Source organism: Notechis scutatus, chromosome 5, assembly GCF_049901735.1.
Source record: "Notechis scutatus isolate UNSWTSFEM ecotype Mainland chromosome 5, rNotScu1.2, whole genome shotgun sequence".
Classification (NCBI taxonomy): Eukaryota; Metazoa; Chordata; class Lepidosauria; order Squamata; family Elapidae; genus Notechis; species Notechis scutatus.
Genome location: NC_142013.1, coordinates 13,076,400 through 13,097,937, shown reverse-complemented (window position 1 = coordinate 13,097,937; position 21,538 = coordinate 13,076,400). Strand labels below are relative to the sequence as shown.

The 21,538-nt window shown below is 43.8% G+C and overlaps 1 protein-coding gene across 1 annotated transcript in view; it reads left to right on the top strand.

Annotated features, from left to right (window-relative positions):
• The window catches only part of MTMR2 (myotubularin related protein 2), a 41,158-nt gene extending 20,916 nt beyond the window's left edge, over positions 1–20,242 (top strand). The window contains exons 5-15 of the mRNA XM_087966173.1: positions 317–427; positions 1,829–1,930; positions 5,904–5,987; positions 8,917–9,066; positions 9,335–9,523; positions 12,096–12,281; positions 14,179–14,385; positions 16,257–16,349; positions 17,332–17,445; positions 18,863–19,039; positions 19,849–20,242. Coding sequence (XP_087822299.1) covers positions 317–427; positions 1,829–1,930; positions 5,904–5,987; positions 8,917–9,066; positions 9,335–9,523; positions 12,096–12,281; positions 14,179–14,385; positions 16,257–16,349; positions 17,332–17,445; positions 18,863–19,039; positions 19,849–20,010 — 1,575 coding nt within the window. The 3' untranslated portion in view covers positions 20,011–20,242. The remainder of the gene's footprint in view (positions 1–316; positions 428–1,828; positions 1,931–5,903; positions 5,988–8,916; positions 9,067–9,334; positions 9,524–12,095; positions 12,282–14,178; positions 14,386–16,256; positions 16,350–17,331; positions 17,446–18,862; positions 19,040–19,848) is intronic.
• The last annotated feature ends 1,296 nt before the right edge of the window (positions 20,243–21,538 follow it).

Below are 21,538 nucleotides of genomic sequence, written 5' to 3'. Positions count from 1 at the left end.
AAATTTCATGAGTGATTTTGGCCAGTTTTTCTCTCTCAGACCACCATATTTCACAGGGAAACTTGTTTTGGTGGTAAAATGAAAGATTCAATATAATACACTTTGACTCCTCTGAGGAATGGTGAAATATAAAGGTAATAAGGATCTATATAGTGTCTAATGCATTAATCTTAAAGGTATCCTCAGCTTTCTGAATGTGTTTGTAAGCTTATTGCATGGCTAAGTATCAAAAAATCAAATCCTTATCTCTGTTAGCTCTGTCTAACAATAATTCTTTGGTTTGGATGCTCTATTAATAAATTTCCATTTTCGGCAGAACCCTCCATTTGTTCTAGATGGCCCTCTTGGAGTGATTAACAGAGTGGAGAAAATCGGAGGAGCTTCTAGTCGTGGTGAAAATTCATACGGCCTAGAAATTGTGTGCAAGGTAAACTGGTTTATCAAGAATGGGAAGATACTGAGTTCATGATCCATAGAATGTAATGGCTATGGCTTATAACGGTCTTAATAGACTTCAGTAAAGCATGCTGACAGAAAATTCATATAATCATAAAATGTAAGTGTTGTAAATGACTCCAAAGATCATTTAATCCATTCCCCTGTTCAATTGAAGAATGGACTATTCTGGTTTTACGTTTTAAAGTATAATATTTTTAGATGAGGTTCATTGAAGTTAAACCTTTTTTGAGTCTGGAGGCCATTGTCGCCTACATTCATGATCGAATGAAAAGTTAAATTTCAATGAGAGGTTAGTGGGGAATAAAAGTCATATCTTCTTTCCCATCCAAGTTTGTGGCTTCTTTGAAAACTTCATGGACACCAGATGAAGAATCCCGGTTCAAAGTGATAGTCTTGTGGTTTTGCCTCTTACAAAGTAATTTTCCTCCTCTCCATGGCATAACACAGAGGAATTTGGCACAGTGGTGGGATTCAATTTTTTTTACTACCAGTTCTGTGGGCATGGCTTGGTGGGTGGTGTGCAAGGGAAGGATACTATAAAATTGTTGTGGTTCACTGGTAGCCGTTGCAGACGGCAGAGGTATCAGACAGTGAGGACAAAAGGGAACCAGTCAGGGGGGCTGGATAGGACTCGGACGAGGGTCCTGCATCTGATGCAGAGATGGGGCAGGACTATCTGAGAATGGGGTGCTGCCTTCAGAGCCTTTGGAGTCTGGCAGCAGTGAAGCAGAGGACCCAGGGGAGCCTGTTCCCAGTGCGCGTGTGCGCAGAGCTGCTAGAAGGTGAGAGCAGCTGAAGCAGAAGGGGCGACTCGGGATAAGGCTAGAAGATGATTGCCCCTCCCATAAGGGATAAAAGTCAGTCCTCAATGACAAAGAGCTTTGCAGGAAGCAAAGCAGTTCAGTAATCTCCGAGTCGTTCGTGAAGCTCTGTACTCTGATCGGTTTTTTTCTGGGTTTTTGGTTTGGTTTATGTTAGCCTTAATTGGACTTCTGTTTCTTGGCAGCATTCTACAGCACTGAAAAGCATGCTCTTATCTGGAGGAACTGTGTCTAATTAGTTTTGGCTGGGAATGCAAGTAATTCCCAGTGTTGCATTAAAAAAGGTTTTACTTTTAAATTCAGTTTGTGTTTTATTAAGTTTGATGAAGCCTGGGTCAGAACAAAAATCTCCAGTCAGAGGTGGTATTTGCTGGTTCTCCGAACTACTCAAAATTTCCACTACCGGTTCTCCAGAACTGGTCAGAACCTGCTGAATACCACTTCTGATTTGGCAGCAATTGGTAAAGTCATTTCTCGGCAAATTGATCATTATGGTATGCTAATGGGCTTCTTGGTAAGGCCTCATTTTTTCCCCTTACATTCTGTAGGATGTACGGAATCTTCGGTTCGCTCATAGACCTGAAGGTCGTACGAGAAGAGCCATATTTGAGAACTTGACAAAGTATGCATTTCCAATGTCCAATCACTTGGTGAGTATTTTTTTGCTAATCTAACAACCATCTTCTTTTCCAAAGTATCCAGGTAGTCCTCAACTTGCAACCACAATTGAGCCCAAATTCCCATTGCTAAGCAATACAATTGTTAAATGAGGGCTCCTTGGTGCTCTCTGAACTTGCTTGTTTTCTTGCAGACGTTTCATTACCCTAGCTAGGTAACATCATCAGTGCAATTTTTAAGTGAGTTTTCCTCATTTTACCTTTCTTTCCACAGTTGTTAAGTGAATCACTGGAGCTTTAAGTCAGTAACACAGTTGTTATGTGAATCTGGCTTCCCCATTGTTAGGAGTTGGTGATCACATGATCCCAGGACTCTACAACTGTCATAAATTCATGCCAGTAGCCAAGTATCCAAATTTTAATCACGTGGTGGTGATATTACAACAGTCGTGTGAAAAAGTCATATGTCACTGTTTTCAGCGCCATTATAACTTTGAACTGTCACTAAAGGAATGATTGTAAATTGAGGGCTACCTATACACTGTGGCTGTAGGATGAAAATGCAAGAAAGTGAAGGGATGTTGATCTGAGTGGGGGTTATTAGCTTCTTGAACTCAAGCTAGTCTAAAAGCAAGGCTGTAATGCTTCCATGTTGCAAAAGAAGGCAACACAGAGTTGAATCAGAATGTTCAAATATTTTTATTTTCCCATAAATGCTAGGATTAGTCACTTTTCCCATAATTGATGGGGGGGATATGTGTGTCAAACATTCCTTTATTTTAAAAACAGCCTGAAAGGGTAAAGGAAACCTTTGGATTGTGTTCAACTACTTTTGACCTGAGGGAAATATCCATGAGGTCTTCTCGGGCAATAATACTGAAGTTTTGCCACTGTGTTCCTCCAGGATGTTTTTTCAACTTCCCTTTGTAGTCCACAGCTCTAAGTTTTCCTACTGAACTCCCATTAAAATACAGATTTGATCTTGAACTGCTTGGCTTTAAGATCAATCAAGGTTGGATATGCGCTACAACCATAAGAACAATGTCTCAAACATGTTTTTTTTCAAAAGGCAACTGGACTGTTTTTTTCTTCCATTTTGAGGAAGAAGAAGATATTTTGCTTCTCACGTAAGAAACTTCATCAGTGATATAGCTTCAGTGAACCCCTTGAAAGTGCAAATCCAACAGGAGTTCACGGGAGTTCAAAATGTCTCCACATATAGTAATAGCACTTAGACTTATATACCACTTTACAGTGCTTTACGGCCCTCTCTAAGCAGTCTTACAGAGTCAACAATCTGGGTCCTCATTTTACCCACCTTGGAAGGATGGAAGGCTGAGTCAACCTTGAGCCTGGTGAGATTCAAACTGCCAAATTGAAGGCAGCCACCAGGCAGCAGAAGTAGCCTGCAGTACTGCACTTTAACCACTCCACCACCACAGCTCATATATGATTTTAAGGATATTTCTCTATACTGAAAACTATTTTTAAAGAGTGAAATTGATATGCCTGTACCCAGACATATAAAAATGATCCCAGCCAGAAACAGAGTGCATTTCGTCTCTGTTGCCCAGGCACAGCCATTTGATACTATAACACACATGCATGAATTTATGTATGACATTTGTTATTATTTCTCTGCTCTCATTGCTTCTGCGTATTGCCAGCAGCACCCTTATTTCAGCTGACCCAATTACTGTTGGGTGGGAGGACCAGGGAAGCCCCTATTAAGCCCCTATGGGGGCTACTCTAGGCCAGGGGTGTCAAATTCAAGGCCCGGGGGCTGGATCCAGCCCATGGGATGCTTAGATCTGGCCTGCAAGACCGCCCTGGAAGCAGCAAAGGGCTGACCTGCAATGCCTCTGCCTGTGAAAATGGATCTCGGGAGGGCCGTGTACAGCCCTCCTGAGCTCCCTTTTCGCCGGCAGAGGGTTGCAGGAGGCCATCGCAGCCGGAATGGAGCTCGGGAGCCTGTTTTCACTGGCAAAGTGCTCAGGCAACCACAGGTGCCCCCAATACTAATGACGTTGAGTTGGCCATACCTACCCTGGCCATGCCCCCCCCTCAAAGTCAAGCACAACCCTGATGTGGCCCTCAGTGAAATCAAATTTGACACCCCGCTCTAGGCAATTGTCATATAAAGTTCAGAGTTGTTCTCAAGATGGCTCCCTGTGTAATAAATCCATGTCCCTCCTGGTTGATCAAGATCTCTAGGAAGGTGACATGTGGTTGGTTCCATTCAGTGGTCAGTGCCTCATTAAGAAAAGTCTGTTCTATCAGCTCTGAAGGAGATGGTGCTCTGGTCCCTCCTCATGAAGCCATCACTGGATGTAGTGGTATAGGACAATCTTCACCCAGTCTCCAAACTTCTCTTATTCCTTGTGCCAAGGGTCTTCAAATTTGGCAAGGTTAAGACTTGTGGACTTCAACTCCCAGAATTCCTGAGCTAATATGACTGGAGGAGGAATTCTGGGAGTTGAAGTCTTAAAGCTGTCAAGTTTGAAGACCCCCTGGCTTATGCTATTTGATGTAGGCTCATGATGGTCACCCATCAATCCAGGGTTAAGTACCATCAGTATGTTGATGATTCTTTACTGCAATCTGTCTTGGTGTTTTGGAAGGGATCCAGGCAGAGAAGAACCCAGGAAAGATTGAGGGTCTTGTGGGATCAGGATCAGATCACGAGATTTTCAAGGCAAATAATATCAGGGAAGCACCTTCAATTCATCCATAATTGGTTCAAGATTTTGGTTTTGTTTGCTTGTTGTTGTTTTTTTTAAATTTCTATGCGAACTCTTGGGAAATCTAAGAAGCATCCAGCAACTTCCCTAAGAAAATTTAAAGAGATCAAAAGAGCTTGGGATAATTTATCTGCATCTTTCTAGTCTCAACTTTTCCTTCGAAGGGAGAAGGGTTCACCAACAGGAACCCCTGATTTCTAGCTCAAGCCTTCATATTCAGGATGTAAACACCAAAACGTTTATCCCAGTAGGTCCAGAAAAAGGAGTTTCTGGTGTGTCACATAATATTTTGTTAGGGGAATTGGGAACTCTGTTTCTTTAAGTGAAACTGCAACAGAGGTGGTATTCAGCCAGTTCTGACCAATTCTAGGGAACTGGTAGGGGAAATTTTGAGTAGTTCAGAGAATCGGCAAATACCACCTCTGACTGGCCCCGCCCCCATCTATTCTCTGCCTCCCATTGAGTCCCACTTGATCGGCTGGGTCTTCTTTTGTTGCCCTGCACAGGAGAACGGAGCTGGAAAGCAGGTTAGTGGGGTGGGCTGGGAAATGGGGATTTTACAGTATCCTTCCCCTGCCACGCCCACCAAGCCACACCATACCCACCAAGCCATGCCCACAGAACTTGTAGTAAAAAAAAAAATTGAATGCCACCATTGAACTGCAAGCATGTTGGGACCTGTGCTACTCTTCGATTTGTGAACTTTTTTTCTAATCAAGAAGATCCTTTGCAGACTCCTTCTCTTGATGAAGCAAACGAGAAAGTGGGCAGTGAAGATTTATGTGCCATGGCATGCATCAAAGTTTAGGAGGGTTTGAGCCTTATTCATCATTGCGCATTAATCTAAATGGGGATCGTTGATTGTTCCCTAGTTATAGATCCCCACAATTAGCTTAATTAAGTTCCATGTCATTCTAAACAAACAAAACAGCATCTGAGACCATCGCTTACATAGATGCCAATCCTGTGCAAAACTAAGGAACTGAAATGCAGTTCTATGATGCTGCCTTGAAAAATGGTTCCTATGAACTTTCTTCTTAAGAACTATTTATTTCTTCCCTATCATTTTCTTGGCACTTTCATAGATCAGAAAATAAAGGAATGTGCAGAAACGTATATTGATTTACTTAACTTACACATTCTGTAAAGGCTCTCTGCCTTTCTTTTATGCTTTTATTAAGGTACACAAACGAAAAAGGTTGCATGGGAATAGTTATTTGAAATGGAAAATGCATTGCTAAAGAATCTCTCCATTTTTTTTTAAGCCTCTGTTCGCTTTTGAGTATAAAGAAGTTTTCCCAGAAAATGGCTGGAATGTTTACGATCCCATTCTGGAGTACAGGAGACAGGTGAGTCTCACTATCCCAGGTCTGACTTTCACGTCTTGCTCTCTAGCAAACTAGCTTATTGCAAATTTGCTGGCTGGAAGACCTTCTAATGCAGTGCTTGGGAATTCTGGGAGTTGAAGTTCACACATCTTAAAGCGGCTAAGGTTGAGAAACGTTCTAGTGGGATAATCAAATGAAAACAATTCCCACGTAAGTGTGTCTGGGCTAGATTAATCTAAATCACAGCCTATCACGTGGTTATCCAGGAAATGCTGCAGTAATGATGGTGCATCTGCAGAATGACCAGTACTGCAGAGGACATGAAACATTTTTTGTGGATCAAAAAAATAAATACGAGGCCACCTTGTATATTTACAAAGCAATCTGCTGCCTTTATAGCAGAAGGTGATTTCCTCCCTCCGTCTCGGTGGCTAATTAAAAATCTAGAAGTAAAACTGGTAGAAAGAGAAATCTCTGTGAAGTAGATAGTGAAATGGATTTGATTTGTCCAAGTTTTTGCAAATATCTAATTTCTAGATATTGGTATCCGGAGAGAGGGTCTCCTCTCCTCTCTCCCTTCCCCTCTCCTTTCTGCCTTTCTCCTCTCTCCCCTCCCTTCTCCCTTCCCTTCTCCTCTCTCCTCTCATCTCTGCCTTCTCTAATTTCTCCCCTCTCCTCCCCTCCCTTCTCCTCTCTCCCCTCCCTTCTCCCTTCTCCTTGCATCTCTCCTCTCACCTCTCCCTTCTCCTCTAATTTCTCCCCTCTCCTCTCCTCCCATTTCCCTCTCCCCTCCCTTCTCCCCCTCTTCTCCTCTCTCCTCTCATCTCTCCCTTCTCCTCTAATTTCTCCCCTCTCCTCTCCTCCCATTTCCCCTCTCCCCTCCTTCTCCCCTCTTCTCCTCTCTCCTCTCCTCTCTCCCTTCTCCTCTAATTTCTCCCCTCTCCTCTCCTCCCTTTTCCCCTCTCCCCTCCCTTCTCCCCTCTTCTCCTCTCTCCTCTCATCTCTCCCTTCTCCTCTAATTTCTCCCCTCTCCTCTCCTCCCATTTCCCTCTCCCCTCCCTTCTCCCCCTCTTCTCCTCTCTCCTCTCATCTCTCCCTTCTCCTCTAATTTCTCCCCTCTCCTCTCCTCCCATTTCCTCTCTCCCTCCCTTCTCCCCCTCTTCTCCTCTCTCCTCTCATCTCTCCCTTCTCCTCTAATTTCTCCCCTCTCCTCTCCTCCCATTTCCCCTCTCCCCTCCCTTCTCCCCCTCTTCTCCTCTCTCCTCTCATCTCTCCCTTCTCCTCTAATTTCTCCCCTCTCCTCTCCTCCCTTTTCCCCTCTCCCTCCCTTCTCCCCCTCTTCTCCTCTCTCTTCTCATCTCTCCTTCTCCTCTAATTTCTCCCCTCTCCTCTCCTCCCTTTTCCCCTCTCCCCTCCCTTCTCCCCCTCTTCTCCTCTCTCCTCTCATCTCTCCCTTCTCCTCTAATTTCTCCCTCTCCTCTCCTCCCTTTCCCTCTCCCCTCCCTTCTCCCCTCTTCTCCTCTCTCCTCTCCTCTCTCCCTTCTCCTCTAATTTCTCCCCTCTCCTCTCCTCCCTTTTCCCCTCTCCCTCCCTTCTCCCCCTCTTCTCCTCTCTCCTCTCCTCTCTCCCTTCTCCTCTAATTTCTCCCCTCTCCTCTCCTCCCTTTTCCCCTCTCCCCTCCCTTCTCCCCCTCTTCTCCTCTCTCCTCTCATCTCTCCCTTCTCCTCTAATTTCTCCCCTCTCCTCTCCTCCCTTTTCCCCTCTCCCCTCCCTTCTCCCCCTCTTCTCCTCTCTCCTCTCATCTCTCCCTTCTCCTCTAATTTCTCCCCTCTCCTCTCCTCCCATTTCCCCTCTCCCCTCCCTTCTCCCCCTCTTCTCCTCTCTCCTCTCCTCTCTCCCTTCTCCTCTAATTTCTCCCCTCTCCTCTCCTCCCTTTTCCCTCTCCCCTCCCTTCTCCCCCTCTTCTCCTCTCCTCCTCTCCTCTCTCCCTTCTCCTCTAATTTCTCCCCTCTCCTCTCCTCCCTTTTCCCCTCTCCCTCCCTTCTCCCCCTCTTCTCCTCTCTCCTCTCCTCTCTCCCTTCTCCTCCTAATTTCTCCCCTCTCCTCTCCTCCCTTTTCCCCTCTCCCCCCCTTCTCCCCCTCTTCTCCTCTCTCTCTCTCATCTCTCCCTTCTCCTCTAATTTCTCCCCTCTCCTCTCCTCCCTTTTCCCCTCTCCCTCCCTTCTCCCCCTTCTCCTCTCTCTCTCTCATCTCTCCCTTCTCCTCTAATTTCTCCCTCTCCTCTCCTCCCATTTCCTCTCTCCCCTCCCTTCTCCCCTCTTCTCCTCTCTCCTCTCCTCTCTCCCTTCTCCTCAATTTCTCCCCTCCCTCTCCTCCCTTTTCCCCTCTCCCTCCCTTCTCCCCCTCTTCTCCTCTCTCCTCCTCTCTCCCTTCTCCTCTAATTTCTCCCCTCTCCTCTCCTCCCTTTTCCCCTCCCCCTCCCTTCTCCCCTCTTCTCCCTCTCCTCTCATCTCTCCCTTCTCCTCTAATTTCTCCCCTCTCCTCTCCTCCCCTCCCTTCTCCCTCTCTCCTCTCCTCTATTCCCCTTTCCCCTTCCTTCTCCCCTCTTCTCCTCTCTCCTCTCATCTCTCCCTTCTCCTCTAATTTCTCCCCTCTCCTCCCCTCCCTTCTCCTCTCTCCTCTCATCTCTCCCTTCTCCTCTAATTTCTCCCTCTCCTCTCCTCCCTTTTCCCTCTCCCTCCCTTCTCCCCCTCTTCTCCTCTCTCCTCTCATCTCTGCCTTCTCCTCTAATTTCTCCCCTCTCCTCCCTCCCCTCCCTTCTCCTCTCTCCTCTCCTCTATTCCCTTTTCCCTTCCTTCGCCTCTCTCCTCTCCTCTCTGCCTTCTCCTCTCATTTCTCCCCTCCCCTTCCCTCTGAAAAATCTCCTGAGCAGCTTCTCTTTCCTACGTAGGGCATTCCTAATGAAAGTTGGAGAATGACTAGCATCAATGAGCAGTATGAGCTTTGTGATACCTATCCTGCCCTTCTGGTAGTTCCAGCCAATATTCCAGATGAGGAGTTGAAGAAAGTGGCTGCGTTCCGGTCAAGGGGCCGTATCCCTGTAAGTATGGCACTCGCAGTATGACTTCTGCAGGTTGGTGTCCCCCAAATGTGTTGGGCTGCATCCTTCACCAAGTAGATTTTTCACGGGGTGGGAAAGACCAGTAAGAATCATTTTACAATTTAGGGACATTATCCATCCTAGCAGCAGGAATTCTTCAGGCTGCAGTTGCAGTGGTTTAATTCAGAACAATTAAATATAGACCCACAATATCAGTGATCTTCTTGATCCACTCTTGCTTTTCCCTCCCGTTCTTGTCTTCTACCAGGTTCTGTCATGGGTTCATCCAGAAAGCCAAGCCACCATCACTCGCTGCAGCCAGCCAATGGTTGGAGTCAGTGGCAAGAGGAGCAAAGAGGATGAAAAGTATCTTCAGGCTATCATGGATTCCAATGCCCAGTCCCACAAAATACTCATCTTTGATGCCAGGCCAAGCGTGAACGCCGTAGCTAATAAGGTTGGACTGTCATACCTTTGGCAGCAAGTATTTCAGCCCGTTCCCACCCAGCAGTTTCCCGTACTGATAGTCCTTGATTTAAAACTGCAGTTGAGGCCAACATTGCTGTGGCTAAGTGTGACATTTGCTAAGTGAATTTTGCTCCGTTTTATGACCTTTCTTGCCCCAATTGTTAAGTGTATCAGTTGTTAAATTAATAGCATGGTTGTCCCAAGGGCGCTTTTTTTCAAGAGGCGACTAGAATATCTTGGTTTTTTTTTCTTTGAAGATATTTCACTTCTCATCCAAGAAGCTTCTTCAGCTCTAACTGGATGGAGGGAATGGAACAATTTTTATATTCCTTGCAGACAGCTGGCCATTTGCATTCTTTTAGAGCAGGGGTGTCCAACCTTGGCAACTTTAAGACTTGTGGACTTCAACTCCCAGAATTCCTCAGCCAGCAAAGCTGGCTGAGGAATTCTGGGAGTTGAAGTTCACAAGTCTTAAAGTTGCCAAGGTTGGACACCCCTGTTTTAGAGAGTTGTTGAGGTCACCTGGAGGTTTATCTGTGTTCTCAGGATCACCTGAGTGGTGTAAATGTGTGTGAAGCCTTCTTGGAATTGTTGAAAGGACTGTGTCGTAGACTGGAGACAGATGATGTCTGTTGAGGGAGGACTGTTCAATTTTGACACAGATGGCCTCTTTGACCCCTCTTTCAAACCAGCGGTCCTCTCTGTCCAAAAATGCGGACTTGACTGCTTTCAAAAGAGTGGCATTTTGTCTTTTAAATGCAGATGGACTGCTGAATCTAGTCCTGAAGGGTTTGTTCTGCTATGTTGTGCCATGCACTTATGAAGTGATTGTTTTGCTTCCCCCCAATGACCTGGATGATGGAGAATATCCATAGACAGCATGGTTCTTAAATGCATGGTTCTTAAATGAAGCTGGCTTCCTCCATTGACTTTGCTTGTCAGCAGCTCACAAAAGGTGATCACACGACCCCAGGACACTGCAACCGACATAAGTACATGCTGGTTGCCAAGCGTCCGAATGTTGATCCTGTTACCATGGGAATGCTACAACACTCGTAAGTGTGAAAAGCAGTCAGAAGTCATTCTTTTCAGTGCTGTTGTAATTTCCAGCGGCCACTAAATGAATGGTTGTAAGTCGAGGATTACCTGTACTCTGCTTCTCCTCACCTCGAAGTAACACCCTCAAGTAGGTGGGATTCATAGAATAGAATCTCATTTCAGTCTTCGCAATTGTGGCAGGAGATGGTTGCTGGAAGAAATTTCCATCTGGTTCAGTTCCAAGTGGGGAGAAAGACACTGGAAACATGGAGGCTGATTGGAAAGATGGTTTATTTTATTGATGAACAGGAGTTTGGGTTTGAGGTCCTGGGCAGCTGACCACATGGAGTTGAGAGAGAGGGGGGGGGTATTTACACCCTCTCTTGGGCTTTGAACTTGAACTTCCTGTTCCTGTGCAAGAATGTATTGTATTGGTTGCTGTCAGACTCCCATGGGCAAATCGTAGGAGTTTGCCTGAAATAAGTTTGGTTCAACCTTGCTGGGTGATGCAATGTCCTTAGATTTTGCAGTGCAGTGAGCCCTGCTGCTAGATAATCCTATAATGTCCTGGAGGGTTATGTCTTAATCCCATCACCTGAAGGTCTTTTGTCTTGTAGATAGGTTGGCCCAGTCCTTCTCAATAGGCACCAAATATCTGCTGGGGGCAGGAAGCTGTAGCACTGAATTTCTGTCTTTAGAAACATGTTTCTCCGTGAGGGAAAATACAATAAGCCTTTTTAATATTTCCTAAAATACTTCATTCTTCTAAGAGGGATGGGTGCTAACTTTCTACACGGTGTATGTGTTGTGGCCCACCGGCAGCTGGCGGAGCTGGCAGCAGAGTCAGACAGTAGTGAGGAGATTGGGGAGGAACCTGGGCCAGTCCTGGAGGCTGAGGAAGGCTCGGATGAGGGCTTTGTATCAGAGGCAGAGATGGGGACAGGGCAGGCCGGCAGTCATCAGCTGCCTTCAGGCTCAGGCAGCAGTGAGGCAGGGGGAGCTTCTGGAACTGGTTCCCAGCCTGCGCATGCACAGAGCTGCCAAAAGGAAGGCAGAATTAAGAACTCAGGGTTGACGTGGGAGTAAGGCCACAGGGGACGATGAATGGCCCCTCCCATCAGGATTAAAAGAGAAGCAAAAAGGAAAGGGGGCTTTTGCAGGAAGCAACTTGCTTGTTCATTCATCTGTTCATTCCAGCCTTGTGAACATTTGTCTGTATAGCACAGCCCTTCCCTGTCAGCACTGAATGTGGAATTTTACCAGGCAGCGTTCCAGGGTTGATAAAGGTCTGAGCTAATTAGTATACCTTCGTAAAACTGTTTGCCAAGCCGTTGGCTGACTGTGAATGAAATAAATTCACATTAATGTAATAAAAGAGGTTTTTGCTGGGACTCAGAATTGACTTAGTGCGTTTTGGGGAGGCCTAGGACAGAACAGTATGGCTGTGCAGCCAGCGATGTCAAGTTTGCACTTCTGAAATCTTAGCTGGCCCCAAACAGCTCCCATATTCACTATCTTTGCAGGCTAAAGGAGGAGGCTATGAAAGTGAGGATGCCTATCAGAATGCCGAATTGGTTTTCCTGGACATCCATAATATCCACGTCATGAGAGAATCACTGAGGAAACTGAAAGAGATTATATATCCTAACATAGAAGAGACACACTGGCTGTCGAATTTGGAATCCACTCATTGGTTGGAGCATATCAAGGTCGGTTGATGGGTATTCTGTATCTGTCTATATTCAGCCACAGAGTCCATTGGGACTGGGTGTCCTAGAAAGGCCATAAAATAAATAAAATGCATTGTGATTGTGTGTCATCGGCATGGATTCATAGCAGCTGTTCCTACTTGCACCAAGACATATTCCTTGTGTGTCTAATCGCACTTGGCCAATAAAGAATTCTGTTCTGTTCTACTCTACTCTACTCTACTCTACTCTACTCTACTCTACTCTACTCGTAAAGATTTTCCACCATCCAGGAACAGAGTCTGCATTTCATACTTGTTGGCTGCAGTGATAATTTTCCCGTTGCAACGTTCCCTTCCTTCTTATGAATAGTTGCTAATTAGAGCTCTGAGATATTGGCTCATATCTGTTCTCGGTCCAAACAGAAAGAAGGACACCTGACATGTATTCCAGAAAGAGATCTTATTTTCAAATGAAGCTGGCACTTCTGCTGATGTGGTTTTTGTTCACTTTCTCTCACTTTCGCACTGAAGTGGGTTAGTAGTTTGTCTGACTTGTAAAGAAAGAAGAGAATAAGTTTGTTGAGCATGACACTTTCGCCAGGAGAGAGTTGGACTGAGGACAGGAGAGGGCAAAATAGATCTTGTGCAGGACTTTCCAAACTTGGTAACTTTAAGGCTTGTGGGCTTCAACTTCCAGAATCCCAGACAAGGAACAATGGATGGAAACAAGGAGAGATTCAACCTAGAAATAAGGAGAAATTTTCTGACAATGAGAACAATCAACCAATGGAACAGAAATTGCCTTCAGAATTTGTGGGAGCTTCATCCCTGGAGGCTTTCAAGAAGAGACTGGACAGCCACTTGTCAGAAATGGTATAGATTCTCCTGCTTGAGCAGAGGGTTGGACTAGATGACCTACAAGATCCCTTCCAATTCTGTTATTCTAAGTTCTAATTCCCCAGCCCGCATAAACTGTATAAAAGATTAGAACAATAAATACAGATCTTAACTTTAGAAATTCAGTTGTGTCAATATAGCCAATGAATGACTGAGGATTGGAGCTAAAATGTTTTACAACTGTAGCTTCTGTCAACTTATTCTAGCAAAGGCAATGTGACCTGAGATGATTAGCAGGAAGAGACTTTTATTAATGTTTGCACAGGTTCCATCAAGCAAATTCATGCTATTCACTGATTGACATAAGTATTTGCATTACATAAAATGCAGTAAGTGAAAAGTTACAGATGAACTGATTTATCTTTGTCCTTTGTTTTCCACATGACTCATTTCTTTGTCCTTTGCATCTACGTGACTGGGCCTACTTTCTAATAGAACTGATTTATATTTCTCTACAAGAAAACAGTTGGGACAATCTCATAAAATTGGGAGGGATAGTGCCCTCACATTACACTGTCTTTGCTAGAACAGGTGACGGAAACTACAGTTGTAAAACATTTTAGCTTCAGTCCTTTGTCGTTCATGACAGGCATAAACTAGAAATTGCGAACGGCCTTGGATTATAGCAAATACCATCCAAAATATATAAGTGGCAAAAAAAAAAAAAATGCCTTTCCTGATTTATTTTATGATTAAGCATGAGTACAGTGTGTTGTGTGTTAAAATCATACGTAGGTAAGCCTTAATAAATAAATTTGTATATATATTCTATGGAATATAACAGAACTTCGAGAATAAAAGACGGTTACCTTCTTATGGAATACATGCATCAACATGAAGGTATGGAAAAACATATTAAAATATCCCTTGCTGATCTTTCTATACTGCTCCCATCATGCAGACCTATTAACTTGGGCCTTTTTAAGGTGAAGGTGAATGGATGGAGCCCAATTGCTCTCAAGACTGCTTCTATTGGATATAAAAAGCACAATCACATAATGCCTTTTTTTTTAACCCAGCTGATTCTCGCTGGAGCTCTTCGGATTGCTGACAAGGTGGAATCGGGGAAGACTTCTGTAATTGTACATTGCAGTGATGGTTGGGACCGTACCGCTCAGCTCACCTCTCTGGCCATGCTCATGTTAGACGGCTATTACAGGACAATACGAGGCTTCCAGGTGTTGATAGAGAAAGAATGGTTGAGTTTCGGGCACAGATTCCAGCTGGTGAGTGTGATTATGGTATTTTTTTTGGTAGAACATCAACGAATTTTGAAACACAGATCTTTAACAATACTAACAGCAGAAAGAAAGGATAATGTTTTCCTCTCTTAAATCAGGTTCCAGGAAAGCCAGGGTGAGAGTTTTTTGGTGCACTGGTTCACAGTTAGAATTTTGTTGAATTCTTGTGCTGAACATTTATACATAGGCCCAGAGGTGGTCTTCAGCAGGTTCTCACCAGTTCTGGAGAACCAGTAGCGAAAATTTTGAGTAGTTCAGAGAACCAGCAAATACCACCTCTGACTGGCCCAGCCCCCATCTATTCTCCGCCTCCCGAGTCCCAGCTGATCGGCTGGTTCTTCTTTTGTTGCCCTGCACAGGAGAACGGAGCTGGAAAGGAGGTTAGTGGGCTGGGGAGGGATTGGAGATTTTGCAATATCCTTCTCCCAGGAGTGGGGAGGGAATGGAGATTTTACAGTATCCTTCCCCTGCCATGCCCACCAAGCCACGCCCACTAAGCCACACCAAGCCATGCTCACAGAACCAGTAATAAAATTTTTTGAATCCCACCACTGCATAGGCCATCTTCTCTGTTGAGAATGCAGTATTTGTTTTCTTTATCTATTTCTTTGCATCTGGCCCATTACCCGATCTTGTATACAAACATACAAGTAGAATTCTGTATCTCAAAATGCCGATCCTTGATTTAAGATTGTGAATCGGCACTTAGAAACTGACTGAGGTTTGCTGATCACCACTCAGACATAAATGCAAGAGGTTAGAAAAATTCCACAGCTTACTGTGGAAGAATAGAGTGCAATAGTTTTGGTGAGTTGATGCCAAAGTCTTTGACAACTATTGAAAACCAAAAAATGATTTGTTTTTTTCTTCAATCTAAACTCTCACAGACTTCCATAGCTGGAAAAAGTGAAGAAGAGGGCAATCAAAACTAAGCAAGGGCCTTGAATGCTTTTCTTATAAATATTTTCAATGTTTGGAGGGTGAAGGATGTGTGTTTGTGTTTATTTTCGTGGTTATGGTCATGATGTGCACTGAAGATGGTGTTTGATTTCGTTGTACAAGGTGCAAGGACAATAAAGTAAAACTTATAAGGAAAAGCTAGGATGTGTGTAACTGTAAGATAGGAAAAAGACGAAGGATGTCAGGAAATTATACATAGCATGGAGAAAAAGGAACAGCATGGAGTTTTCTCATCGGGCAAAACTTTTAGACAGTATCCAGTGGAACCAAATAGAAGATTTAAAGCGTTTTTTCAAACAGTATGTAATTTGCATGTAGAATTCATTCATTTTAGGTGTGATTAATTCTAGTTGTAATTGATAACAGGGATGATTCTAAAAGTAAATTGGATAAATTGATGGGGATGAGTCTATCAAGAGCTATCTTGATAGAGTCAACATCAACACTCAATGTGGAAGATTCTTGTTACTTGAAGATGGGGGTCAGCATGCTTAAAATACCAATTTTGAATAAATAACATGGAAGAGAATGATGTGTTTTCTCCTTATGAGAACTTTAGGAGGCTCTAGTTGGCCGCTAAGAGACAAAAATGCTGAATTCAGATGGAACTTGCCTAATTAAAGATACAGAGTGTCCTTAACTTCATGTTATTGGATGAGGATGCAGGGTGAAAATGTTTACACTCATCTCAGTGAACTTTAAATGGGCAGGGTGGAGAGAGAGAAATAAAAAAAATTGCTCTTTAATTGTTCTTCAGGCTGCAAATCAGGAATTGCGGCTCCACCTGCAGGCCTGTTAAGTTGCTTGCTTTGGTTCTATGAAGAGGGTAATTGTCATAGGTTGGTGTCACTATGTCTGCGTGTTTTGCCTTCTACCTTTTTCTTGTTTTCTTTCAGAGAGTTGGCCATGGAGACAAAAACCACGCAGATGCTGACCGATCTCCTGTTTTCCTACAATTTGTGGACTGTGTCTGGCAAATGACAAGACAGGTATATTTTGTGGACTGCAAAGAACCCCAGAAACAATATTCTTCCCTTTTTGTTGTCGAGCCAATATGAAGTCAGTGTGTCACGGTGTATTTGTAGCAAGGGCCAATAGGTTCAGTTCTCTAAAAAAAATACCTCCGTAGGCAATAAGCCTGGTAAACTCAGTGGGTCTCAGTCCTGAACATATTCTCCATTTGTATAGATGGTCCTCAACTTTACGATCACTGTTGAACCCAAAATTTATATTGCTAAGTAAGACATTTGTTACGTGAGTTTTGGACCATTTTAAAAAAAAAATTCTTGCCACCTTTGTTAAGTGAGTCACTGCAGTTCTTAAATTGGTAAAAGGGATTGTTAAGTGAATCTGGTTTTCCCGATTGACTTCGCTTATCAGAAGGTCACAAAAGGGAATCCCATGACTCCAGGACACCACAACCGTCATAAATATGAACCAGCTGTCAAGCATCCGAATGTAAATCACGTGACCGCAGAGATGCTGCAAAGGTCATAAGTGTGAAAAATGGTCATAAGTCACTTTTTTCAATGTCATTGTAACTTCAAACGGTCACTAAATGAACTGTTGTAAGTGAAGGTCTACCTATATCCGTGGTGGCGAACCGAAGGCAGAGCCATTTGTGTGGACACGCAAGCCTCAGTCAAACTTACCCGCACTGCACATGCGCGCGCCTCCCAGCGGATTTTTGGCCCATTTGAGGCCGTTTTCGCCCTCCTGGAGGCTCGAGAGAAACCACTGCAGCCTCAGGAGGCTGTAAAACAGGCCTGTTTCAGCACTTCCGGTATTTCCAAAATGGACACGTTTATTTTGCCTCCCGAGGCGACAGAGGCTTTTGTCGAGCCTCCGGGAGGGTGAAAACGGCCTCAAACGGGCCAAAAATCAGCTGGCAGGAAAATTGTTCTTTCAAAGGTCATGTGGGAAATATCCAGTGTAAACCTACTGCAATGTTTTTCCTTTCCTCCCTCCAAGTTTCCCACAGCTTTTGAATTTAACGAGTTCTTCCTGATCACCATCCTTGACCATCTCTACAGCTGTCTCTTTGGGACCTTCCTGTGGAACAGCGAACAGCAGAGGGTGAAAGAGGTGAACAATCACAACAGTTCTTTTTTTAAAAAAAATAATTTTCCTTACTCATTTATATATATACTTTTTTTAAACATTTTTTTAAAATTAAGTTATAAAGTATTATAAAATATAAAATAAATAAAAGAGCAGTGAGGAGGAAGAGGAAAGGCATCCAGTTTTGTTCACCACATTATAAAAAAAGATGTTGAGACTCTAGAAAAAGTACAGAGAAGAGCAACCAAGGATGATTAGGGGACTGGAGACTAAAACATATGAAGAACCATTAGAGGAACTGGGCATGGCTAGTCTAGGGAAGAGAAGGACCAGGGGAGATATGATAGCAGTCTTCCAATATTTGAGGGGCTGCCACAGAGAGGAGGAAGGGGTCAAGCTATTTTCTAAAGCACCCGAAGGCCAGACAAGGAACAATGGATGGAAACTGAACAAGGAGAGATTTAACCTGGAAATAAGGAGAAACTTTCTGACAGTGAGAACAATCAACCAATGGAACAGAAGTTGCCCTCAGAAGTTGTGGGAGTGCCATCACTGGAGACTTTCAAGAAGAGATTGGACTGCCATTTGTCAGAAATAGTGTAGGGTCTCCCGCTTGGGCAGGGGGTTGGACTAGATGACCTATAAGGTCCCTTCCAACTCTGATTATCTGTTATCTATTATCTGTTATCTGAAAGAGAAGTGAAGAAAGGTAGGAAAAGAAAATTAAAAGCATTGACTTCCGACTCTTTCTGTTGCAGTAGAATAAGGCATTGGCATCAAATCACAGCGTTTTGTTTTTCGATAATGTCAACAAGTCATTTCTGTAAAGATCTATCCATCTAATGTTGTAAAACCCAAAGTCAAAGTTCAATTCTTTTCCAAATCAAGCACGAAGTTCAGAAGCGGCTTCCATGTGGAAACAAAAGTACTTGTGCTCTTTTCTTTCATCAGAGTAGTCAGTTTTGCCATTTCCACCAACTCCTTCAACTTCTGCATCCATTCTTCCATGGTGGGTATCAAAGTGTCTTTCCATTTTTGCCCATACAATAGTCTTGCTGCTGTCCACATGTATAGTAACGAAGTTCCAATTTTTTTCTCCAGTTCTTTTTCCATTAGTCCCAAAAGGAAAAATTCTGGTTTCATTTCTACCTCCATTTTCAGAATTTTCGGTATTAGGATAAGAATCATACTCCAAATTTTTTTTTTTTGCTTTATCACATGTCCCATCATAGATGATAAAAAAAAAAAATCTCTTCTTTATTTTTACACTTCCAACATCCATTTGACATGCCTTTATAGATAGCTTATCTGGTGTTAAGTACCAATACATCATCTTATAAAAGTTTCCTTTTAAATTATAATTTAATGTAAATTTTAAACCCTTCGTCCACATCGTTTATATATACTTTTTGAAATGGAACAACATCCTTGTTCCTTACAGGGCCTTTCAGAAAAGACAGTATCACTCTGGTCCTACATCAACAGTCAGCTTGAAGACTTCAGCAACCCTCTGTATGCGAGTTACACCAATCATGTGTTGTATCCCGTGGCCAGCATGCGTCACCTAGAGCTTTGGATAGGATACTACATCCGGTGGAATCCTCGAATGAAACCACAGGTAAACCACAGATGCATGGAGATGAGAAAGGAGGCTTGGATCAAAATCAGATGTTTCTTGAGATTGCAATTACAGTTATGGACTGAGAATCTCCATAGACATTCTGTCTCGAGAGTGAGCGAGATGTCATGCCTCTGTCGGATTCTGAATCCGAGGAGGAAGATGAACAGCTGATAGGGAGTGCGAGTGTGGTTCCGTTGGCTATGGAGGAAACTGGGAAAGAGCAAAGTCTGGCTGAGCAGAGCAGGGGAGAGGTAGAACAAGGGAGAGGGAGTTCAGAGGAAGTCCCAGACCCACCCCCTCTTCATCCTAGGGCACGCAGGGAGGAACGGAGAAGAGAGCAACTTGGGTTGCGTTGCTTATGGGGGAGGAAAGGGCCCTGAGTCCCTTCATTAGGCACACTTGGAAAGAGAGTTTAAAAGAGATGCAAGCTGAGTGCAGTGTCTGCTGGGAACAAATGTGAGTTTACCTTGTGTTGACTTTGGTTATCTGTGTTCCTAACCCAACCGTGTTGAATTACTGCCATTCCTTCATGTCTGGAATTCCTTCTCTTTACCCTGCCGGACTAATTACCTCATCTTGCCCTGATTGGATTTATAGTTAAAGTTTTTGTTGACGTTTTGGACTTGAATCTCTGTAGTCAAAGGCTGTTCCTAGGAGAGTTTTTCTCCAGCCCAGAAGGTAACCAGGACATTGGGGGCAAAGTTGGAGCCAATAAAAGAGCTCTTACTGATTATCTGACTGTGTTGCCTTTGTGCCATGCCCTGGTCATCATACAAGGTTTTTTTTTTTAATTGTTTTGCCATTAGGAACCGGTCCACAACCGCTACAAAGAACTCCTCGCAAAACGAGCAGAACTTCAGAAAAAAGTGGAAGAGCTCCAGCGAGAAATCACCAACCGCTCCACTTCCTCCTCCGAGAGGGCCAGTTCCCCTGCGCAGTGTGTTACGCCAGTCCAAACGATTGTATGACATCACGTGCCCCCATCTTCCAAAACCTGACGCTCTTCCTCAACACCTTCACGCACTCCCTGGCTGGCCTTGAGGGCAGCTGTAACCCAACACAGTGGGAAAGCAACAGATTGACGAAAAGCTGGAGCAGGACTCTTGGGTGGTGGCCCCTTTTTCTAAGCTGTCTTGTGTCTAGACATTGTATTTATTATGGTCTACTTCTCCAGGGTATTTTATTACAGCTGTAACACAATAAGGTGGAATCTTTTTTTAAAAAGATCTCTTATATAATTAATTTTCTTGAGGGCTAATTAAGAAGAAACTAGCTGCATGGCATCTCAAGACCCAACTATAGGACCTTTACTAGTGAGTTCAAAATCTTTAGCATTGTTTTTTGCCATGGAGTGATGCACTTATACAGGGTCATACTTATTTCAAACCTCAGCCGCCTGAATCCAGAGAGCCCGATAGGGACTTCTGATGTACACAGTGGGCTTTGCAGATTTTACGCTGCCCACTTACGAACTGCTCCATAAAACACAAAGGAGTTTGCGAGGGCAATGCAAATCATCGTAATGAGTTGCATGCTGGGAAAGAAGAATATTCATTGCAATCGTGCATATGAAAATTATGCATTCTTGGCTTTTCTGACGCTTATCGGTGATAAGACTATTTTGTGGTGCCTCATTCTTACAGAAATATGACCTCCAAAGAGTGGGGGAGCAAGAATCCAAAATTTCTGAGGTAAATTACCTCACACAGGGAACAACTCCACATAATGTTTCTAGTGGTGTTCATGTAAAGAGGAAAACCTTGAAGCCCTCCAGATGTGAGAACTCCTGAAAATCTCAGTAGATTCAATAGCTGCAGGATGTTCAGTTGAGGTAAGGCCATTGCTGAAGATGCTGGAGATTGAAGTCGTACATTTAGCCAACACCTACGTTGAGGAAAGGTAACTTAGAAGTATCTATGGGAGTAGGCCAAATGTCATCATTTAATGACCCCGTAATCCCTTGCGGAGTGGAGTCGGGACAAGTGAATAGAGCTGAATGTTTACTGGCCGGATGCCCTTCCTGTCACCAATGCGGAGTTTGCAGCAGAGTGAGAATGTGTGTGCCAAGAGAGAAATATCAGCCTCTACCTAGGTTTGAACTCACAGCCTCCTGATTGTGAGGCAAGAGCTCCATCTCTAGGCCACCACACCACTCATATGGGAGGAGGCCAGATGTATCCATCTATTCTATCTCTGGTTGCTGTGATTTGTGGATCAGACAGTTAAACCATACGTCATGGTAAACAAATCAAATGAGAGTCTTCTTCATACAGTGCTGCCAAAAAGGACCCAAATATAAATGATATTGTTTGATCACTTTTGATTGGGCTACTTACGTTTGTAAATCATGATATATGATTTAGGATCCAATCTTGGTCGGTTCAACCAAGACTAGAGGTTTAGTCTTCCAGCTTTTAAGATTTCTGCTGGAGTCTATCTTGCAGAGAACTTCTCCCTACCAGAATATCCATGTTCTAGTAGAAATTCTACACATTG